This window comes from Prinia subflava, chromosome 3 (genome assembly GCF_021018805.1).
Source record: "Prinia subflava isolate CZ2003 ecotype Zambia chromosome 3, Cam_Psub_1.2, whole genome shotgun sequence".
NCBI classification, from domain to species: domain Eukaryota; kingdom Metazoa; phylum Chordata; class Aves; order Passeriformes; family Cisticolidae; genus Prinia; species Prinia subflava.
The window spans coordinates 83,825,630-83,848,173 of NC_086249.1; the positions used below are offsets into that span (position 1 = coordinate 83,825,630).

The 22,544-nt window shown below is 35.6% G+C and overlaps 1 protein-coding gene across 1 annotated transcript in view; it reads right to left on the reverse strand.

Moving 5' to 3' along the window:
- The window catches only part of MYO16 (myosin XVI), a 359,373-nt gene that overhangs the window by 63,867 nt on the left and 272,962 nt on the right, over positions 1-22,544 (reverse strand). Inside the window, exons 24-27 of the mRNA XM_063392794.1 lie at positions 21,533-21,608; positions 18,757-18,932; positions 14,387-14,467; positions 13,939-14,144 (exon numbers count right to left, since the gene is read on the reverse strand). Of these exons, the coding sequence (XP_063248864.1) occupies positions 13,939-14,144; positions 14,387-14,467; positions 18,757-18,932; positions 21,533-21,608 (539 nt within the window). The remainder of the gene's footprint in view (positions 1-13,938; positions 14,145-14,386; positions 14,468-18,756; positions 18,933-21,532; positions 21,609-22,544) is intronic.

The window sequence follows — 22,544 nt, forward strand, 5'->3', positions numbered from 1 at the left end:
ATTTTCAAAGGTATAAACAGAAGAAAGACATTCTGGCTAGACAGGCTCACAGCATGTACAGACTGGTCAGGATTCTCTAGTGTTGCAGAAATGTGCCCTGACCTCTCTTCCTTTGCTTCTGAATGATGTGCTCTATCAGGGAAATTTTTTGTTTGTTTGGAGTGGATACTGCTGCCAATAGCTTATGAGTAGGGAAAACTCGGTTCTCTTGGGTCTTCACAGATAAGGATGTTATCTAATCATTTTCTCCCTCACCTCCCTAAGTGCACAGCTGACAAGATCCAGCAGGCTGTTTTTCCCCAGACAGAATACTCTGCAGTTCAGGTTACAGCACAGTAACCCACAGCAATATTCTAAGGCTCAGCACGCTGTTTGATTTACACAGAGTGTGCACAAATGGGCTGTAGGGCTGTACTCCCAGTTCTGTATGCACAGCAAATCTTCAAGCACTGGAATAAACACGACTCACTCAATTTCGGCAGCACGTGATAGAAGACACTAAAGGAAAAAACACGCCAAGTACAAAGGGCAGAAAAACAAGCAGCTCCAAATCAATAGCTTAATAAAAGATGTCTTTGAACTGAAACCACAGAACTGCTTTTGTTGGTTGGTTGTTTTGCTGTCCTTATTCTTAGGTCTCTGTCTTGCCTAATTAAGAAAGGAACACCAAAAAAAAAATATTTAGAGGTAGCTACTGACTGCAATCTAATGTCCTCAGTAAGAGGATCGTTTCTAACACCACAAGTCAAATCTTTCCTGAAGGAAGCTCCTTCTTTCCATGTGTTTTTGTTGCTTCAAAAATACAAATCATATATGGTTGGCAGGTAACTGCTTTAAAAGAGTCATAAGTTTTGTGTTTTTAAGTTTTAAATATCCAAACACAACTCATGTACGGAAAAAATGTGACACTCTTGTCAATATAATTAATTATGTTGTAGTTTAATTTTCTTTTTCTTACTACAGTGTCCTCTGTTTGACAAGGTAAACTGGTATGATTTACTAAGATCTATTGAAAAGTTAGTGAATAAAAAAGCAGCAATCAAAATTAAATTGTGTCTCACATTTCTGCTAGAAGAAATGCAAATATTGCCATCATAAAGGTTCGGGCTGTGCTGTCTTGGTAAATTCTCTTTTTATTCCTTTTTTTTTTTCCCTTTTCTCTTTCTTTGACAATCATTAATTGTTGATATCTGAAGTATGTGAAAGAAATGGACTTTGTTTGCCAAACTTGTCACTATGTGCTTTTAACTCAGGATTTTTAGTTTTGTTTGTTTGGATTTGGGGAGGATGTGAAGAGTGGGTTATCTGAAAAGTCTATCAAGTGAAAGCTGAAACATTTAGAGAGCCTGTCTACTGAAGAGAGATTTCCTGAAAATTCTTCAGTAGAAAACTTACAACATCAGTGAACAGCAAAGAATAGGATGGAATTTTGATTAATGTTGCCTTTATATAAGGGATACATATTCATTCATTCTTCTTCTCTCTGTTATATTATTTTTTTTTCCTTGAAGGAATAACCTAATTTTTTTTTGAAATATGAGGAACATGGGAAATTACAGATAATTAGAAAAGAGGAAATAGATTGTTATAGTTTCCAGGAAAACAAATTGATTCTGTCAATCTTGATCCAATGACATAATATATATCTGACATAATATATATATGACATAAATATCTTATTACAGAGCATAAATACTAAGAAATGAAAGCACATATTCAAAATTTTTGAGATAATAATGTTTTTGATATGAAGAAGAAAAAGATGTTTTTAGAAATAAGAGATTACATTAAACAGACTGTATTTGGGGCTTCTTTTATATGACTGAAATAATTCAGTATAAGAAGACTATAAGGTTCACCTTTTTATGAAAAATTTTGCACCAAGGCTGCTTTATAGAGACCCACAGAAAAAATTCAGAATGTTGTAAATGTGAGCATGAAGTGCAATGCACCTGAAACAATTAGTAAGTATATATGGCAATGAACCATTTCAAAGTACCTGCCTACCATACCAGTATTGATTTTTTAAATATCTTAATTGATATCAAGCAATACAGTCTTAAGTGACTAGATCTTCAGACCAATAAGAATTAAGGGAGAAAATAAAAGTACAGCAAATTTTGGAAAACTAATAATGCTAAAAGTGATCTTACAAAAAACTGACCAGTTATGGTAGTTTTACCTTGTTTTTATATATACCTATGGATGTTTTTCTGGTAAAATACACCGATTTTTTACTTCAACAATTAAAATTCTCTTCCTATACAAGGGGTCATAGGGAAATACACAGCATGTTTTAATGTGTCTGTGGAAAAAGGAAAATATACTCAGAGTGACAATAAATGGTATGTAACTGAGATAAAAGAACAAAATTTAGGATTAAGAAATAGAACTGGAAGAATACTCAGAAAATTCCCAGAATAAAATATTACAGTGACTCAAACGTGAGTCAGCCACTGGGCCAATGTGGAGCTCAGCACAGACTTTGAGGGAGGGTCATGACTCTGAAATCCACTGGATCAAAACACCTTTGCAGAAGTTGCCATTTGGGATGTTTTAATTTAGACTGAATAAAAAGTAAGAGAAATTTCTCAGATAACGATACTACCTTATGACAGATGATAAAGAAATTAATTGGAAGAATTATTTTTTCCTGAGTTTTATGGGATTTTTGCATTAGGCTTTGCGACCCTTAATCTTTTCTAGACATCTGAATTTCAGTTTCTGAAGAAAAGAAGTAATGAAGATATGTGTCTTAGTCCTGGATTATTTATTCATATACTTCCTGTAATTAAGCAGAGGCTTCCTCATCTCAGACAATGTGGCAGCAGAATAGTGAGTGGAATATAAATTATACTTCAGCTCATGGGATTTGAATTCAACTATGCAAATAAAAAAGATGAATTCGCAACATCTGCTAAAGATTTGCTAAAGATTTACAATATTTTTGCACCATACTACTTAAAGCTGACATTCCCATTTCATCTTAATAAAGCAATACAAAACATATTTATTTTAAAAATTGGCAAAATTCACATATTGTCTTAGAAAGACTCTAGCATTGAGCAAACAAGCATCTCTATTGCATCCACAATCATGTACATCTGATTCTGCCTCAGAAAATGTTTATATTTAGCTTTTGCCAGGTAGGTCCTTTCCACAGCTAACTACCTTCTCATGCTTGGGCATCCCACCAACATGCACACAGGGCCACAAAATGCTTCACTGTGCACAGAATATATGGGCTACAAAATAAATTCAAATTTCTTTGTTAACCTGCTAATTTGATTCCGTTTAACACAAAGGTCTTGTAGGACTTAAGACTGGTGTCCCGTGAGGCTCCTTTCCTTTCTCTATGGACACAGCCACGTGATAATAGGGCATCAAAATCATAAGTCCTTCAATTTTGAAACACCAAAGTGGGCTTGTACAACTTTCCTGCTTGGTCTCCTGGTGACATTGCTACTTCAGTGGTTCACTGTTGCCAAGAAGGCACTGCCCAGCTCATTGGGAAATATACTGAGATAGATCCATATTGCAGAAGCAGAAAGTAAAACCAGAGTCAAATGGAAATTGTGATATTCAAGAGAAATGGGGTTAGATTTGCTGTTCCACCTAGATAATGCTTTATTTCTTCATTCCTTTTGGTGTTTTTCCTCCTGTGCAACCAGTACTCAGGCAAAGAGAAATGGGAACATATAAAACCCTTTCCACAATACTCACTAGTAGCTTAGACAATGTTTATTGGGATTATGGGGAAGGATTTTTGGATCTTTTTAAACCACATGGCAAAATAGCTTTTCTGTGAGATCATCTCTACTGCTACTCCCTTCTGTGGGAGCTTCCCTTGTGCCTTTGAACCCTGTGAGTACTATCAGTCTGGGTCACAGGGATTCTCCTGGCTCTGGATTGTATAATGGTTAGACAAACTATACAAAAGCATCATCTTTCAAGATATGCTAAGGTCGTGTGCCAAGAGTGGACCAGATTCTGCTCTCATTTAGAGTGGAATACAGCTGGAGTAATTCTGTTAAAACAGATGATGTTAAATTAATGCCACACTGGTCTAAACAAAAAAGCAAAGTAAGATCCAGTGATTAAGATGCATAAAAGAATTTTACGTGCATGCTTGCATAGGATTTTGTGTTTGCTCTCAGATAGCACCAGTATAATCTGCCTACCATTATTCAGCCTGACTAGGAAATCTAGCTTTAGGAGGTGCCATTCCAGGTTCTTCTGCTGACGATTAAATGGCTATAAAGAATATCAAGATATGGATAAGGAGAAAAAAGGGGCCATGAATATCTGAGTTGTGTGGAAAGAATTTAACAGCTGCAGAGCCATGGAAAGAAGCAACAGCAGGAGGGTCACAGTTGCTTTTGAAAGTGAGGCAGCTGGACTGCATCTATACAAGTCCTATGACTATAAAAAAGCAGCACTCAAGATCAACTAATATTTTTCTAAGCACTGAAATCACGCAGACATATTTAATTAAGCAACAAATAACCAGGAATTATTTTAGAATTATACAGTAAAATTAATCTATGTGACAATTTGCATCTTAATCTGATAATTCAAAGCTCCTGCACAGTGCCTCTGGCATAAACTAACGTGTTGGATACTTACTTCTTTAAAATATTTATTTTAAATATATGCTGTTGGTATTAATTAAGAGGTCAATAATTCTAACAAGCATGTCCTTAGAAGAGTTTTAATGTGTAAGGATTAGTGAAAATATTAGTAGTTGATAATATTTTAACAGGTTTATTTCCATGGCAGGCATTTAACTGAAATTCTTACTACCACACATAAATCCATGTCCATTATCTTTGTCATTATGTGATGTCAGCAAATTATGAAGTACTCAACAACGATTTTTATTGGAACCTTGAGGTTCTGAAATGAAGTTATTGGCTGCTTGTTATAGGCACATCAAGCTCAGTCAGTTTGTGAGATATGGGTCAAGAGCTTTCATAATGCTTATTTGTATACAAATATAATTCTATCTATTTTTATAATTCATGTTTTTAGATGAAATCCAGTGTTGTGGTAGGTATTTTAGGACCTTGTGACAACATTTCTCCATGTTTAGAAGTAGCACAAGCTTTAAAATTCAGATATGTAAAACATGCATAGATTTTTATAAGGATTGTAAAGATTGTTAATTAGTGATCTAATAAACATTTTGTTAAATCTGAGGGATAAAGAAATGTCAAGTGTTAGTGGAAAGCAGACGTACCAAGGGTGGCATTTAAATTCAGAAATGAAATAAACATTTTAAAATTGCACAGAACTTGAAATTAAAATAAAAAAAACCACAAGAACTGCTGAAACAGTTCAGCCAGCATTATGCTATCTGGATATAGATTTATTCTTGCCTAAGGAAATTAATGTAGTTGTATGCGTCTAATAGTGGAGGTAGAACAATACCTGGAGATTCTCACTGAAACACCTTAAAAACTAGGACATTCACTACTGCACAAAACAATAGACTCTGTAAGAAGCTTCACTGTTATGCATTCAGTACTAAATGTAATATACATAATGCTGGAAGATTATTCAGACTGCACACCAAACATTTGAAAGTTAGGAACCATCAGACTTAACTGACCATGTCATCTTTATTTCCCTGTATCTGGCTATTTAATAACCTAATTACATCCTCCTGCTCAAGGGACCCCTTTTCTTGTCAATCTTTTAGAAGCGTTAAGTGTATGACAGACATGAATAATTCAACTGACTTCAATAGTTTACACAAATTTACACATTTGTAATTGCTTTAGCAAATGAGGGTTGCATTTTAAGATTCTGAAGATGCCCAGCAAACAATGCTGATATTTATTTTTGCGTTGAAAATACAGCTAGATGCCCTTTAAATAAAGTCAGGTGTCTAGCCTCCCAGTGAAAAATCCAGTCAAAAAGAAACTTTTTTCTCTTATAGTCAGCGATTTGTGCACTCTCAGTAAGCCCCAGGAACTGCAGCAGCTTTACCATCCAAACTCTGTGACATAAGGACTGATACTTTGTATTTACAATACTAATTCTGTGTGCTAGAGAACTGATGATACCATGGTATAGCTTCAAAAACTGCATCTGTCTTGACTCCAAAATGTTGTTCCCTGATTTTTTTAGAGCCTGATAGAAAGCATTAACTCTTTCCCTTGCCATAGAATGGAGCTACATTGACCCTGGGAAATACCTGCAAAAATAGGTAAATCTACGGCAAGTCAATTGAATCCCATCCTAAAAGTTATCACTTTTCTTCACACCATAAAATTAATTAGTCAAGTCACCACAGGCATATGAAGTTATCTTGTGCATTTCTTGTTTCTAAAATAGCAAAAAGGACCTAACAGGGATAACAGGGCAAACAAGCCAAATGGATACAAAGAAACAACTCCAAAGGGGGTAAAACAGAATAGCCCATCTACAGTCAGACTGCCTGGAAAGAGGTATTTATTTTTTTCCATAATATGAGGAGCCTGGTGACTCTCACTACACTATCACATTGTACAAGTAGATTTGAAATGACCTGTAGCCTCTAAGACAGTCCCAAATGCCTAGTTACATCTCAGAAATTCCACAGGGTGATTTACTCCAGTTACTAGGCTTGTCAGGGAGAATGCCAGAGCATTCTGGGTTTTGGTCATCTCCTACAGTATAATCAACCCCTATCAGTAAGGTTTCATGAGGAATTAGTAATTGAGAGTAATTCTGAGTGCTCTAAGTTATCCTAAACTGGGTTCCCCTATCCAAAAGGTTGGTTAAAGTGAAAGAACAAATAAAAGCTGAGGGTAGAAAAAGGAAGAGAGGACTTTCAGAGTGATGGCATTTGTCATCCCAAGTCACCAACATATTGCAATACTTTCCTGGAGATGGCTAAAAATCTGGCAATGGGAAGTAGAGAATGAATTCTTTATTTTTCATTTCTTCTTTTCTCTATTCAATTGTATTTATTTCAACCTATGAGTTTTCTGACCTCTCTGCTAGTTCTCTCCCCCACCCCACGGAGGAAGGAATGAGGTAGCAGCCACATGGGGTTGAGCTGGGGTTAACCAATGATGCTTCTTCATCCAAGTGCCTTATTTGGGGTGCTGGTGGATGAGAGCTGGACATGAGCTGGCAATGTGCATTTGTAGTCCAGAAAGCCAACAGTACCCTGGGCTGCATCAAAAAAAGTGTGACCAGCAGGTCAAAGGGGGTGATCCTGCCCCTCTACTCCTGCCCTTCCCCATCTGGAGTGCTGTGCCCAGCTCTGGGGTCCTCAGAACAAGATGGACATTGACCTGTTGGAGCAAGTCCCAAGGAGGACCATGAAGACAGAGAGCTGGAACACCTATTCTATGAAAACAAGCTGAGGGACCTGGGGTTGTTCACCCTGGAGAGGAAAAGACCCTGGAGTGACCTTACTGTGGCCTCCCAGTACCTAAAGGTGGCCTACAGAGAGAGGGACTTTTGACAAGGGCAGGAAATGATAGCACAAGGGAGAATTGCTTTAAACTGAAAGAAGTCAGGTTAAAATTAGATATTAGGAAGAAATTCTTTGCTGTGGGCTTGGAAAGGCACTGGAACAGGTTGCTCAGAGAAGCTGCGGATGCCTTATACCTGGAAGTGTCCAAGACCAGGACGGATGTGGCTCTGAGCAACCTTGTATAGTGGAAGGTGCCCATGGCAGATCGTTTGGAGCAACGTGATCTTTAAGGTCCCCTCCAATCCAAACCATTCTATGATTCTGTAGTAATTACCAAAATTGCCAAGGATACAGAAGCTAATCATTACCAGGTTTATGAATTTGCATTTAAAGTACCCTCAAAACAGATGACTTTAAGATACTTCATTTACTCACCTTTGCTTGCATTCTGAAAGAAAGACAAACAAAAATGAGCACCCTCAATCAGAAATATCCCTTCCAGCCCTAGGTCTGAAGTAACAAACTCCACAATTGCAAGACTGCCATTTGATATAAATTGATATCATTACATCTACTTTAATGAAATACTGTTTTTTAAACACCAGTCAGATTACTTCATGCTCTCCTTGCAAAGATTTAAGGTATCATGGCACACATCAGTTTAGTGATCTATGAGATTACTGGTACTGCATAGCAGACAATAAAGCTGGAAGGGCCAGTGTGATGGTGACCCATCACTTTGCAATCTGCTTTGTACATCTCACTAATGCCCTAACTTGCTCATGAGACTCTGAAATGTTCTGCTGGCCTTTTAAATTCAAAAAATTATGTACTAAAAAACATTAGAACTTCCCTGCTTTCAAGAGGGGGAAAAAGGGACAGGGGAAAGAAAAAGAAAAAAATGAACAAAATGCTTCTGGATGAAGGGAGTTTAGATATGCAATAATGACTCATACACATAATTTACAAATATAAAAGACATCTGTGCAATACATCATCAGTTAATTGCATGAATTTGGTGAAAATGTTACAACAGCTATTAAAAAGGGCTTTATAGGAAAAGGACAGACATTACTTGACAAAGCTATGATATCGGCATTAACATATTCTTTCCTGAGAAAAAAGATATCTCTTCAGAATGATCTCTAAGCAAAGTCAATTATTTGAAAGGGTTAATAATAACTTAGTCCTCTGAAGCACTACAGTTTTGATATAAAGACCACCATTAGACAATTTAATATCAGTGAATGCTGCCCTGCCTAGAAGTACAGAATTCAGGATCGCAGTTCAGTGTAGCTTGAAGAATAAATTAAGAACTTCATACTAAAATCAGAGGAAAACCTGTAATTAGAACAGTCTTCAAACATACTTGTTTCACCCTCATTGCTATGATTACCATAAGAATCCATTATCATTTTGTTCCATATACTTCCTTCCAAATGTTTGCTATTAAAATGGATGTTTTGCCATCTTTTCAAGTTACTTGAAAACAAGAAATCCTCAGAATGTTAACTCTTTATTTCCTTTTTTAAAACAAAACTTATAGTTGGTGATGTAGATATTTTTACCTTATTCATATAGGACAGTAAAGTTAGATTACGAAAGGAGGAAGAAGGAGAAAAAGAAGGGAAGATAGGGAAGAAAGGGGAAGGGAAAGAGGATGAGGAGGATGAGAAGGAAGAAGGTATGACATTGTACCTCCAAACCAGCATCAGACACTGTCTTAACAGGATAAATAACTACTTATAAAGCTTCATGGCTGTATTAGCCTAAGTAAAACTAAAGATTAAACTGGTGCAATTTAAGCAATTCTAAAATATTATTAGAAATAGTAAATCATAACATTCTAGCGATTTATCTCTTCTTGCAGCAATACTGTAAGGAACGTCTTTACATACAGCCCTCATGTTCTCCTTCAGACTATGAAATTTTCTCTGCTTTTCCTTGAGCAACAACAGAAGGCAGGATGGGACCTCCATGATGGAAAACACAAGGGTAAATTGATAGAATTAAACCCAGGAAAGACCATCTAGAAAACTGAGAGACAGTGATGAAATTCCAAGAAACACTCAAAAAGTGCAGAAATAAATGCAAGGAACAGCACACCAGAATTTGGGCTTTCTGAATGACATGATTTCTGCCAAAGAAATGCTGCCATTCTCATCTGCTAAGTGAAAGGCTTAAACTGGTTATCAGTTCCAATAATCCACAGAGGATATCCTGACCTTCAACAGCTCTGAGTGTAAAGTGGCAGGGAAGGCTAACACAGATGCTTCATTTGAGGACCTGTGCGACTGGACCTTGCCGTCTCCACTGCTAAGCAGTGTCCCTGACACAAGAAACATGGGACATGTGAACCTCAGTTTCTAAGTTAGTAGTGCATAAATTCTTCCTTGGACAAGGAAACTGAAATATAGACAGAGAAAAAAATGTATAGTTCAGCAACTTGGTGAACAACATTAAAGTAGGAAGAGAAAGAAAGAAGTCTTTATTTCTATTTCAATTTAGAGAACACTGAGCATTTGTAGAGGAGGGTGGTACCAAAATAAATTTTTTCAGAGGGAGTGAAACAGAGCATCTTACTGCCTCATTTTTACCTGAACATCCTTAACAGCTGTATTCTTGTACTTCACTGAGGTCACCTCATGGGTCTTTGATCACTATAATTACTTTTAAAAATTTATATCCGAAATGGCTTTTATATGTCTTCCTTGAGCACCATGTGAGGTGAATGACACAAAAGTCAGCCAGGATCCATTTTATTAACTGATGCAAAGAGATTAGATTCTGGATATTAAGCTTGTGTGTGCCCCAGAGAGTTTCTGAGCCCTATTGTTCTGCATTGGAAACAGAACAGACACTTGATACTCAATTTTCCTATTCCATGGCACCAACTAGCAAAACCATAATAAATTACTGTTTACACTAATGGGCTTTTTGTATATCTTACTCTAAATTAGATACATTTTAAATTAGAATTATTTTAAATTAGATGTGATTTTAAATAAGACATCAAAATACTAAATACTGGAAAGGAACAGCCATCTGAAGAGAGTTGCTAATTCCATGGCTATTTTACTGTTTTCTTTCTTCCAAGAAAAAAGATATTTGAGGATACTTTACCCATGTGTACAATTTGGGATGCAAACTGGAAACTTTAAACCGTTTAAAAATTTGTTTGTGCCACTGCCTTGACTTAAAAAACAAAGCTAGAATTTAAAAATATAGTCCACTGAGAACTGGTCTGAAAATATTAGGCAACACATATGAGTAAACTTTTCCAGGAATATAAAATGCGTGTAACTCAAGGTTTTCTGTTTTTAAGATAAGGTAAAAACTGACCCCTGTCTCTCTGCTCAGAGCTTTAGAAATTGAGCCAACACTGCAGGTAAATTCTGCAGAAACACTGCATCTGATTGGCAAATCTGTTGAAATTACATATATGATACCTTTATCCTATTTTTACAGGATTTAATAGCATCTGACCTTATGAATTCTCATTTTATTATCTATCCATTGAAAATAGGTGTAACAGCTTCCATTTAATAATGAGAATTTCCACAATATTTCTCTTCTGATCAGCAAACTTTGGTGATTGAGAGGTTAACATCACAGCAGTCAACTTTTACTTTGATAAGATAGAAGCAGAACCAGTAAATCCAAAAGGTTAGCAACAGGAATAATGATTTAAGTTTTATAGCCCAAGAAGTTATGCTCTTGCAAAACATGACATTTCTTCAGCTACTCTCTCCTAAGCCTTTGTAGGAGTTCAAATGCAATTCATAAATGGGTTAAAGACAGGTCATATTAATCCCTAATTAGACAGCAATAGAAATTTATTCAAATTTATCCAATGAAGAATGAACTGCTACTGTCTGATTGCTGATAGAATATAGGTTTTCCAATATTTCATCCCTTTGCCACAAAGTCCCCTAATTCAAACATCCCGTACTCATATAAGCCAGCAAAAACAAACAAACAAAAAAGTGTTTTGATTTTTAAATTAATAATTATTTTGAATTCTGACCACATTACCTATATGATAAGGAAGGCCCAAAAAGTAAATACACAAAACCTGCAGGGATGGTGAGGGAGGATAGTAATTCCCTATGTTTTGGGAATTCAGACTGGGATTGGGGCCACAAATTCTTTTTAGAGTACTAGAAATACCAGTTTGACAGCAAAGGAAATAAAAACTTGAAAGATGAAAAACTCATCAGCTTCAGATCCATAAGCCTATATGGAAAGCTGACAAAAACATTTCTCATCCCAGTCAATGAATAGTAAGACAAGACCAGAGTTTGGCTGAACAGCCAACAAAACTAATACAGTTAACAAAAGATCACCAAAACTAGTTATCTGGTTTCTAAAAATATCCTGTCCAGTTACCAAGGCAATATAGAGATGTAGCACAAGTGAAGGTTTTTTAGGAAACTTTTTGAAAAGGTAGCTCATAATCTCTGAATTCAGTATTTCTTTCTTACCTGAGTCTATTGGCTGAAAAATGATGCAGCATTAAGAAGTGACAGTACCTTTGAAGTGCAGTTTAATAATATATTTTCTACTTAAAAATATCATAATTTCAGCAAATAAAAGAATAAATAGCCACACTCTTAAACTATTAAATGGAAAGAATTATCCAAACACACTGAATGTGAATATGAAAGTTAACTTGTCATAGTGAGTAGAGTGAAAAATTCACTCTACAATGGAAGACAAGCTTTGGCCTGTGCAGCATGGACAGCTACTACAAAAAGCCTCACAATGCTGATGGTCTTTTTCAATACCTCTGGACCAAGAGCTCTATGTTTCTATTTGTACACAAATCTAAAAATTCAGCAGTGTTGAGAGCCTGTATGCAGAGTGGTTATTGCTAACTTCTGAGTAGGTTCAACATACAGTCACAGGGAATATAAAATTAACATTAATTAATTTTTGGTGACACCATGCTAGCTCCATCACTGTTTAATTCATTTTATGTATAACAATAAAATTATTATGACCTGGTGCAAATATGTAAAAATGGCAGGGGCTCAGCTGCAAAAAACCTGCAAAGATAATTTGTTGTGGAGGAAAAGGGATAAAGATTACAGAGTAATCAAAATCAGAACACTTGAACAGCATAAATGTTGCTGGCATCATATTGTTGGGGTTTTTTGCTATTCTTGTGTTACTCTTGTTACTGCAAATAAATACTTCTTGTGAGACACCACGTGTCCTCTAAACCTTTATATATTTTTTTTTCTTTGGTAGGTACTTGAAGGTGTGGATGAAAAGACAGAATTTACATTTTTAAAGAAACTTCTCAAAACTAAGAAAATACGCCAGACTTGTGCCTATACTGTTAAGAGTGCTGTTCTCTGGCACTGAAAATCACCTTTGCACACATGGTTGATTTCCTTTACCCTCCAAGAGAGAGCAGCAGCCTAGACATTGACCACCAGGACTGATCCTATGTCTGTGGTAATCCCCAGCCAGTATCTGGGAATTGCGGTCAAAAAGGCTGGGTGCCAAGGAGGCAAATATCTGCCAGAAATCTCTTAATTTATGAAAGAGATGGAATTATAAACTCCTATACTCCTCACTGTCTGAATATTTACAGAGAGAAACAACTTTCTGCCCAAGCAGTAATTTAACATCCGCAACTTTTTCCAAGAAGACAACTCAAAGTTGTGTGTAAGCAACAGACATTCCCATGCTGTTTTTCAGAAGTAAAATAATACAAAGGTCAGATCATGACTGGTTGATATATATCAATTCAAGGAATAGAACATGCAGAGAGAAGGAACTTGTCTTGAGTGCATGAGGCTGCTGAACAAAGACTTCTTGGGGAAGACTCTTTCTCTTGGGCTCTTTCTTTCCTGAATCTTTTGAGACTCCAAAACCCCAATACTGAACTGGGAATGGGGAACAAGAGTTTGCCTTCAGACAGAAGCAGACCTTTTTGTCTTTTCACCTTAATTCCATATGTCACTGATTTCTAACAGCAATAATAAAAACAGAGTTGTGGTATGAGCATTAGTACCCCATGACCATGGATAAACAAATCCTAGCCTATGAAATACAAATAATGAACCCATGACACCTACACCTAGAGAGATGAAAAACGAGACTATTTCTCTTTCTTCTTTTTAATTACTTGCAGACGATATGCAATACTTTATATTTTTAAAATCATACAAACAGCACAAATTGTAAAAAAAAAGAGCTCTTTTATGATGTCATAGCTTTAAAACTTAATTTTCCTGATGATCTTTATAAATAAAGATATATCAATATAAACTTTATAAATTTATAAATATATTTCTAAAGTTCATGATTAGTTCAACTAAAAAGTAACAGGCTTATACCCCTTTGCAGGCAGAAAAGCTTTTCTCTGAAAAAGCAAAACAACATCTCAACATCATAAACAACATCATAAAACAACATCATAAGCAAAACAACATCTCAAGCACTACCAGAACATGACAGAAGGCTTTGTACTGTAGGTAAGAAAAAAAGGTTTTGTGAAACTTGGAAAAATTTACCTTGACAAGAAGTCTGTGAAAGAGAGACGTACTGGATAGCCATGTCGTATAATTTTGACCATGTCTAGGACACCAATATACTGCAGTTGAGCAGACACATAAAAATTATCAAAAGTATCTGGCAACTTGGAGTTATTAGGTTTTATACAATGAACAGAATGTGGTGTGCAATTCTGCAGCTTGCCAATAATGTCTGCAAGTGATTTCTGGGGAAAAAACAAACATACAAACAATTGTCAATCATTCCTGTGCAGCTAAGATAACTGCTCAACACACATGCTATTCCTAACTTTTTAACATCGTCTCAAAAGGGTTGATGAGGTCATGCAAGTGGCAATCTCAAACACAAGATTTTTCTGTCTTCCACTGCAATCTGCAGAGGGTAATCCTGCCTTTAAAACATCTGGAGATTCTTTTGCAAATTTCTGTCCATAAGATGTTCACTAACCCTGAGCTGTATTGCCACAGTGCTTGGGCCCCCTCGCTCCAGTCTCTGAAGAAATGAGGATGTTCCTTTCTTTTTCAACAGCTGTGGAAGAGAAAAGCACACACATAAAAAATTTTATCTTAAGATGGGCAGTAAACCTTTATTGTCATTGTTTGACAATAGTATTGACTAATGAAGGAAAAGATCTGTACAAACTCTGTGCCATAGACAAGGATTGAGTTTCAGAAAGAAATGGCAAGTGGATAAATATCTCAGGCAGAACCAGGCTGGTGAGTAAGTTTTGATTTCAAACACAGCTACATACATTATAAAGATAATACACTTTTCACAAATAACTGGGCAAATCAGTATGTTTCAGAACTCTGTTGCAAAAGCAGGACTTGTGCAGTTAGTATCCCATAGAGTCTGTCTAGAAGTAGCATGATTCTGTATAACTCTGTAAAAATAATTCCTAATTCATAATTCATACTTCTTTAAGAAGGTGCCTTATGCCTTTGGCATAAGTCAGTAAATGTAAGAGTACAGACCACTTAAAAAAATCTTGACAGCAAAACAATAATATAAATGTTTTTAAAAACTCTTCTAATTTCTTCTTGCACATGTGAACACAGTTAAACATTCATTCTTTGACAAATTTTCACCAATGAGAGACATAAATTATTAATAGCTTCCTATATTATTAGAACCCAGGCTACCACATACATCAGAATTGGGAAAGGAGAATCAATTTATTTTTCACTACTCTACTTCCTATCTTTGAGACTAAAATGGCAATAATCATACTAAAAGTTGTCCCAGAATTTAGGGTCTTTTCTTAAACTTTCTACAGAAAGACTGGTCGAATTATTGCATTTCAGAATTTGGCAAGCTGTGAAATTTAAAGTCCGTTATCAATGATAGCCTTTTCACCTCTGACTTTCCACTGCCTTTCTGCAGTCCACCTACTCCATAAAAATCCCTTTCTATTGAGTCAGAATGTTCTGGCACACTCCTTTTTCCAGTTTTATCAAAAAACCATACATCTTCTCAGCTGGGCTCATTCAAGCCAAATGCCACTAAAAATATTGTAGTGCAAGCAATTTTCTACTCACCATGCTAAACTTCGGAGCTCTTTTTTATTTCACTTACTAGGATGCAATAAGATTTTAAAGGCAAATTCACCCTCAACTTCAAAACTAAAAACTAAAAGAGATGTGCTTATTCCAGTTTTTCTCATAGAAGGAATCACTAGCATGCCAATGACACTTTTCAGTTAAAGCTTACAAAATGACTGAGGAATCTAACCATATAGAATTTTCTCCACCTTACGGATAATGCTGTCACCCCTTCCTCCCAATATTTAAATCAATAGTTCAATATTCTTTCCTGATTTAGTGGGAGATCCTGGAACAACACTTTAGATGCTAAAATTCCTGCCTGCTTTTCCATGTTACATATGACTTCCCATGGGAAAGAAATATTTGTTTCAGAATGAGAGAAAGAAAACAAATGAAAAATGAAAAAAAACCCCAAAGATAAAAAATTAATTCAACCTTGAACATCTTTAATCTTCAGCTATGGGCTAAGGAAAAAGGCTGTATCACCCAAGCTGTACCTCTCTAATACACAGCATTACACTGGAATATCTTGTACCTCTAATCTACAGAAAAAAACCCCTACATGTAAATGTAATTTTGTCATCCCTGTTAAGAAGCTAAAAATCTCCTCATAAAAAATCTCTAAACACTTTTCTGTATAAAATCTGAAACATACCAATTCTTCTCAAGTAAGTGAGGGGAAGACAAGAGATCCAAAATATGACTAGGAAAAGATGAGAGAAAAACAAGGGAGCAAGAGTTGATATGTGGGCAAGGGTTGTGAGAGTGTCAGTGAAGATACTGTTCTTTGAAAAGAGGACATTATCTTCATAAGTCACAGAGGCTTGAGATGGCATCCCCAAATTCCTATGACTCCTATATGCTCCAAACTTCTGGCCTGTTAACAGAGCTTTTCTTGTCTTTCTTAGAATGGATGCACTGTTGCCTTGGATCCTACCATGGTAGTGTTAGTTCAAAGAGGTAGACTATCCTTACTTGTGCCAGCATGCTCAACACCAAGAAAAGAGACATTTCTGGAAAGCTAAACAGATACATGGCCATACATAGAGACATTTATAATTATATAACCTAGCAATTAGCTAGGATTGCAGAGACAAGATAAATAAGGAGGAGACTCACAACAAACTCCTATTTGACTTTAACTTTCTCTACTTCCCTTTCCTGGATATGGTAGAGCCTAGATGACAGCCCATAAACAGCATCATGTGGACCTTCCATTTTATGTTTCCCACTGCCTACAGTATGATGTATGTTGTGCCTCAAATTTCAAATATAAAAGGAATGTCAGTCTCTGGTTGATTAACGTCCCTTCTTCTCTCCTATTTTTTTTTCTTCTCTTTGTTGCCTTTAACCTCTGGATAAATGCCAATAAAAACACAACACTTAATAATTTTAATTTTAAGCTGACAAGAAAAAGCCCCTTACATTGCATTTGCAATTACAGTAATAAAATAACAAACTCAACATTATTTCAGTCCATCACAGCAGGTTTTCAAGGCTATATTGAAAAAGGGAAGGAATTATTTGCGACAGCACAGTTACAGATGTGGGCTTGATCCACAATAGAATTTAAGCAATTACCTACTTCCAGCTCCTGCATTGAGTGTCTATTCCAAAAAACAAGTGTTGCTTTTTGCTAGTGGAACAGCTTAGATTCCTAAAGTTCTGCCCTCCTCCTGCAGGGCAGTACAGCACCTTGCTCAAATTAGACCAACTTAGTATCAAGAAAGTGTTGTGTCTCACCTGCACAGCTCTTCTCAAAGCCTGTGTTTGAGAAGCAAAGCCATCCTTGTCTCTGTGGACAGGTGAAGGATGAAGTTCTTCCCACCTTCCAACTAATGCCTAAATGTTTACAGCATTGTCACTGAATCTGAAATTTCTGACTTCAGATATCATGCTTCCCAAAGGAACTGAATGTCTTCTGTCTCTCGAGGGAGTAACTACAGGTTAAAAGCTATTCTGGACATGTCAAAACCAGCATTACTTCAGAGATCCCAACTGTGCAGTGTTTTGCCCTCATTTGATTAAGCTTCTAACTCACATATGCTTTTCATACTTCCTCCCATATATGGGACTAGGATCTTTTTCATCTTTTAGTAAGCTTCCTCTAGGAAGCTGTTACTACGGTGGAAAGGCACCCAAAGGCACGTTGTAATGCCTCAGCTGTTTGCTAAATATAGCCTTAAACCAACACCATTCACTTCAACTTAAGTTTTTCCACTGAGATTACTGACAAGAACAGTAGTCAGGAATTATGCTGTTATCAGCAGGGGGACTATAAGGAAAGTCCCATTGCTATTCTATAGATGTACAAAGCCTTCCACAATGACACATGGGAGCAGGCTCCTTAATCCCATGACAGAATCAATTTTATGCAGCTGTAAACCGAAAATAGAGTTGTAAGATTCAAGAAGCCTGGTGAGGCAGCTGATGTATTGTGAGAAGTGCATGCTTTTTTTCTAGAAGGATAAATTCCAAAGCTCTGTCATGGATTAACTCAGTAAATCACATTACTTCTCTTCAAGAGAGATGTTCCATGTGACATGAACAATTAATTTTCTGATAATCTTCAAAGTTTCTCTCCTGCTCTCCTCTTTTTTTGTTTTTGTTTGTGGTTTGTTGGTGTTTGTTTGGGTTTTTCTTTTAACTTTTTTGTCTGAATTAGCAGCAAAAGAGAAGTTCAGAAATGAAGCATGTTTGATTTGATTTCAAATCGACTGGGAAAATTTACATGTAAGGAGCCATTTAAAATAACAATGTTGGTGAAAATTTACATTTTCATCTTCATACAAAATCACACAAAACTGTATTTAGCAAAGCAGAAATCTTCTCATGTTGACATAATAAGGACATGAGGATTTTATTTTTACACTTCCTATGTCATAATTTACCCAACTATTCATCATAAAGTCTTTCAAGGCAACAAAACAAAGAAGTGTTCCCATAGAGCCAAAATTTATTAAGTCTGCATTCATTGCTAATAAGCCCTGGAACCAGGCAATTATGGAATGATTCAGGCTTCAAGGACCTCATCATTTTGCTTGACCTTCTGCTCAGAGTCCAAGAAAGAGAGTCTTGAATCAGAATTATTAGTGTTTGTAAATTAGAACCTTTTCTCACTTTTGCTGCTTTAGTGTTGATACTAAGTACTAAATTATTTTAATAGTGTAACGACTACAAAGAATGAAGCAGAGAGCAACATGATTTCAGAAATGACAAAATAACAGAAAAATCTTCAAGGAACCAAAAGTGGAAAGAATTCTGAATTCTTACCTTGCTGAGCTCAATATACTTCTTTGCTTCTCCACTTGCACCGGTTACAGATGTTTTTTTACTGAGCAAAGCTGCTTTAGACCCTTTGATTTTAAGGGAATGATATGGAGGAACAAGTGATCCAGTTTGTGTCAGCTTGGACTGGAACAATTGATTGATGACCACATTTTCACTAGCTGGAAATAAAAAAATGAAAGAAATGTATGAAGATAAAATATAAGTTAGAAAATTGTATGTATTGTATTTGTCAGTAAAAAGACACACAGAAGGAGAGAATTAAATAAGTAAACATAAAACAAATGGATAAATCAAAAAATGGGCATTATCAAAGTTATCAAAGAAAATTCAGTATCTGAAAATAGTAACAGTATTTTTAACATATTTAGGTCCTGTGCTGAAACCTTTCAGATGAATCTGTCTAAACTTAATTACTTATGGGATCATCACCTCTGAATTTTGTTCCATTACAGATTCCCAATTTATCCATCCATTAAAGCAATGAAAGAGATGAGTTCTGCCCAATTTCCTAACACGTAGTATTTAGAAACAATCAAGGCACTTGACAGAAATAAATTTAAGGACTCTCATTGCACTAAAGAATTATATATACACAAAATATGAGACGTGATTTTAAAAAAGGCAAAGCAAAGGACAGAACTGTAGAAATTTGGTTTCTGCACATCAAGACCACACTTAAAAACATTTACAGAAAAAAGACAACGCCATACATATATATTATTACTTGTACAAAAATAAATGTAAATCCAAGCTTTTAAGCAAAAATATAATCTGAATTTTATGATAGATAGTATACTTTATCCTAATTTCATTCTAATTATCATTTATGAATTTATGGTCACAAGTTTTTTAAGATGACCATGCTAATTATATGCTGCATGTAGTTCCACAGCACCAGTAAGTGTTAAGAACTTCTTGTGTGATATACCCTTAACCATGCTGAATTCTTGTTACTTTTTTTTTTTTTTAAGAACTAGCAAACTGGCATTATGATCACACCCATCATATGCATAAACAAACAAAAAACCCAGAAAGATGAACAGGATAAGCATCCTAAATAATAGTTTAGCATAGCAGGTAAAAATCCTCAGATTCTCTTTGTAACTGTTTTAGATTTCTTACTCTATGCTTAAATGTAACAGATTTGTTTCCCTTTTTCTGTGGAGATTACTACTCCTTACTTAACAAGAACCTTAAAATTATGAGGAAGATATGGAAGCAGATAATTGAAATAAATTATTTCAGCACAACCAGTGGGCATCAATACCTATATGTTTAAAAGGATTACGACAGGCATAGAAATGGTATCTTTCAAATTAAAACAGATACATCCCATGTCAATAGCCTCTTCTGATGATTTTCTGGCAGGTATGTTCCACATTCCTATGCATCTATAAAAATCACTTTAATGTTATTATAGTTAAAAGTTTTGATTCAGGAAATGAAATTTAATGAAAATCAAAGGAAACATGCACTTAATTTACACATAATTTATGAAACTGACTCTAAAGGAAATACGTCACTGACAACCAACAGGTTTTAAGCCTAAGTCACTTAAAAAACAAGGAACTTAGCCTTTAGATCTTTGCAAATATTCTGCTCACAGAATTTTTCTGTTACTTGTAATTAGAGTTATTATGATTCGTCAGTTGTATATATACTCACCCTCATAATATTTAACTTCTTATTCAATCATCCATTCTTGTCTTTTAACTGTTGCATAGCTGACTATACAAAATAGCAAAGAAAGTGTAAAAATGGACTGTGTGAGAGAATGGAAGAATGCTCTCTCTTGTTGAACCTACTGGAAGTTGTCATACCTTCTCTTTGGCAGATTATTATGTATATTCCAAGTAATGAGAATTGTAATGTCTCGAAAACTACAATCAATAGGTTTATATTCAAGATCGCTTCTTTCATTTCTTCCTTCATTCAGAATTTTAGACACATTTTGTGTCTAAAATGCACCAATTATTTTACTAAGGAGCTTGACTAATTTTACAGTAAAACTGCTAAAATGCAATACATTTTAACAGTAGGCCTTTACGTCTAAGAAAGAAATACAAGTATATAATATATTAAATGGAAAACACTACAGTGATTGGAGAGAAGACAAATGACATCTCAGGGTGCACTGGCATTTTCCTGAGCAAAATGTTTTGTTTTTCCTCTCCAGAAAGGGGAAATGATACAGGTTTTCATTAATCCAATTATGAATCATTAATTATGATTAATTAATTAATTAATTAATTGGTTGCATCATTATTATTAGGCATAGCTTTACAATATGCACACTGAAAGGCATTAAATTTTGCATTTCAATGAGCATTTATATCTATTCACTGGAAAACATAAGAACACCCACGAGCTTTTAGAAGGGTACTCAAGCACTGGAGCACATCCCACTGTAGCCTCTATGATTTTGGGAGACTAATTTCCTTCCTCCATTTTCTGAGTTTTATTTTTGCTTTAATTCATACTCATTCTCTTCTGTAAGTCATTCTCACCCATCATATTACACCTTCTTGCTCTTTACATCATACCACATGATAAGGATGCTTTATGTTCATGAATCTAAAAGCTTTTAGAGTTTCAAATTTGAAACAATACTGTATATAAATACTTCATAAAGATGAGGGTGACTTTTTTTACAGAAAATAAAATATATATAAATGTTTCTTAAAATAAAAATGAAGATTAAAATCAAGTCATAATATTTTGGTTTCTAACAACAGTAATCACAAAAGCATTTACTTACTTTTCATTACAAATACGAGATTTTGTGAAAGGGAATCTTTATTTTTTTCTATTGCACCAGCAATTTCATATGTCACCTATAATAAAATATTGTGACATCATTAGTAATGACCAATGCATCTTTTAAAAGTCTTACAGCAGTAGAAATTAAGCTATGGTTTTTTCCACTCAACAGTTAAAGGCTGAAAGGCTGCCACCAGGTAGTGGTGGCATCTTTTGCCATTTTCAAAGTGCCTACAATGCTGACCAGAAAAACCTGTTTTTGAATTTTATGTGCCTCTGCAACTATACAGAAATTTCACTGGACTGATTTTAAAACATTTCCACAATGCAAGACCTTGAATCAAATATGTACTGTAATGCAGGATATAGTGACCTAAACAATGTTTTCTCTGTAGGATGAGCAAGCCACTCCCAGTTCACCAATCTCCTTGTCAATGGGAAACTGTCTCCACTAATCATGACAAAGCAATCTGCGTCCAAACCCACAGTCAGGACAAGTTCCAACCATTGATATATCCTTTGGAGGTAAATGCAGTCAACAGGTTATACACAATCCCTTTCTACATTTCTGACAACTACGCCCATAAGGATTTTGGATCACCTCAGTTGCCTGACATTGGGATTTCAATAATAGACAGCTGGACTGTCCCTGCATCTGTCATCTGACTGCAGATAAATTCTAACACATGTGGTAGACACTCCAAAACTTGAGCAAAATCTAAATTCTAACCAGAGGTGCTGAGGGTACACCAAAATGAAGAAATACAGCCAAAGGTCTCTTAATACTGGGCCCATCCCTGAAGACACTGTATAGAAAAGGAGCACTAAGACAAGAAAGCAGGTTTTGTTTTTGTTTTTTTTTAACTTGGTGGGGGATGGAAGAAAAACAACTAGTTAATTTACAGACTTTAGGTATAGGAAGCTCTGGCTCACACAGTAGTAGAATGCAAAGGGAATTTTAAAGTTAAAAAGAAAGAAAATTATAGATTTCAGTACTTGCATAGTTGGCA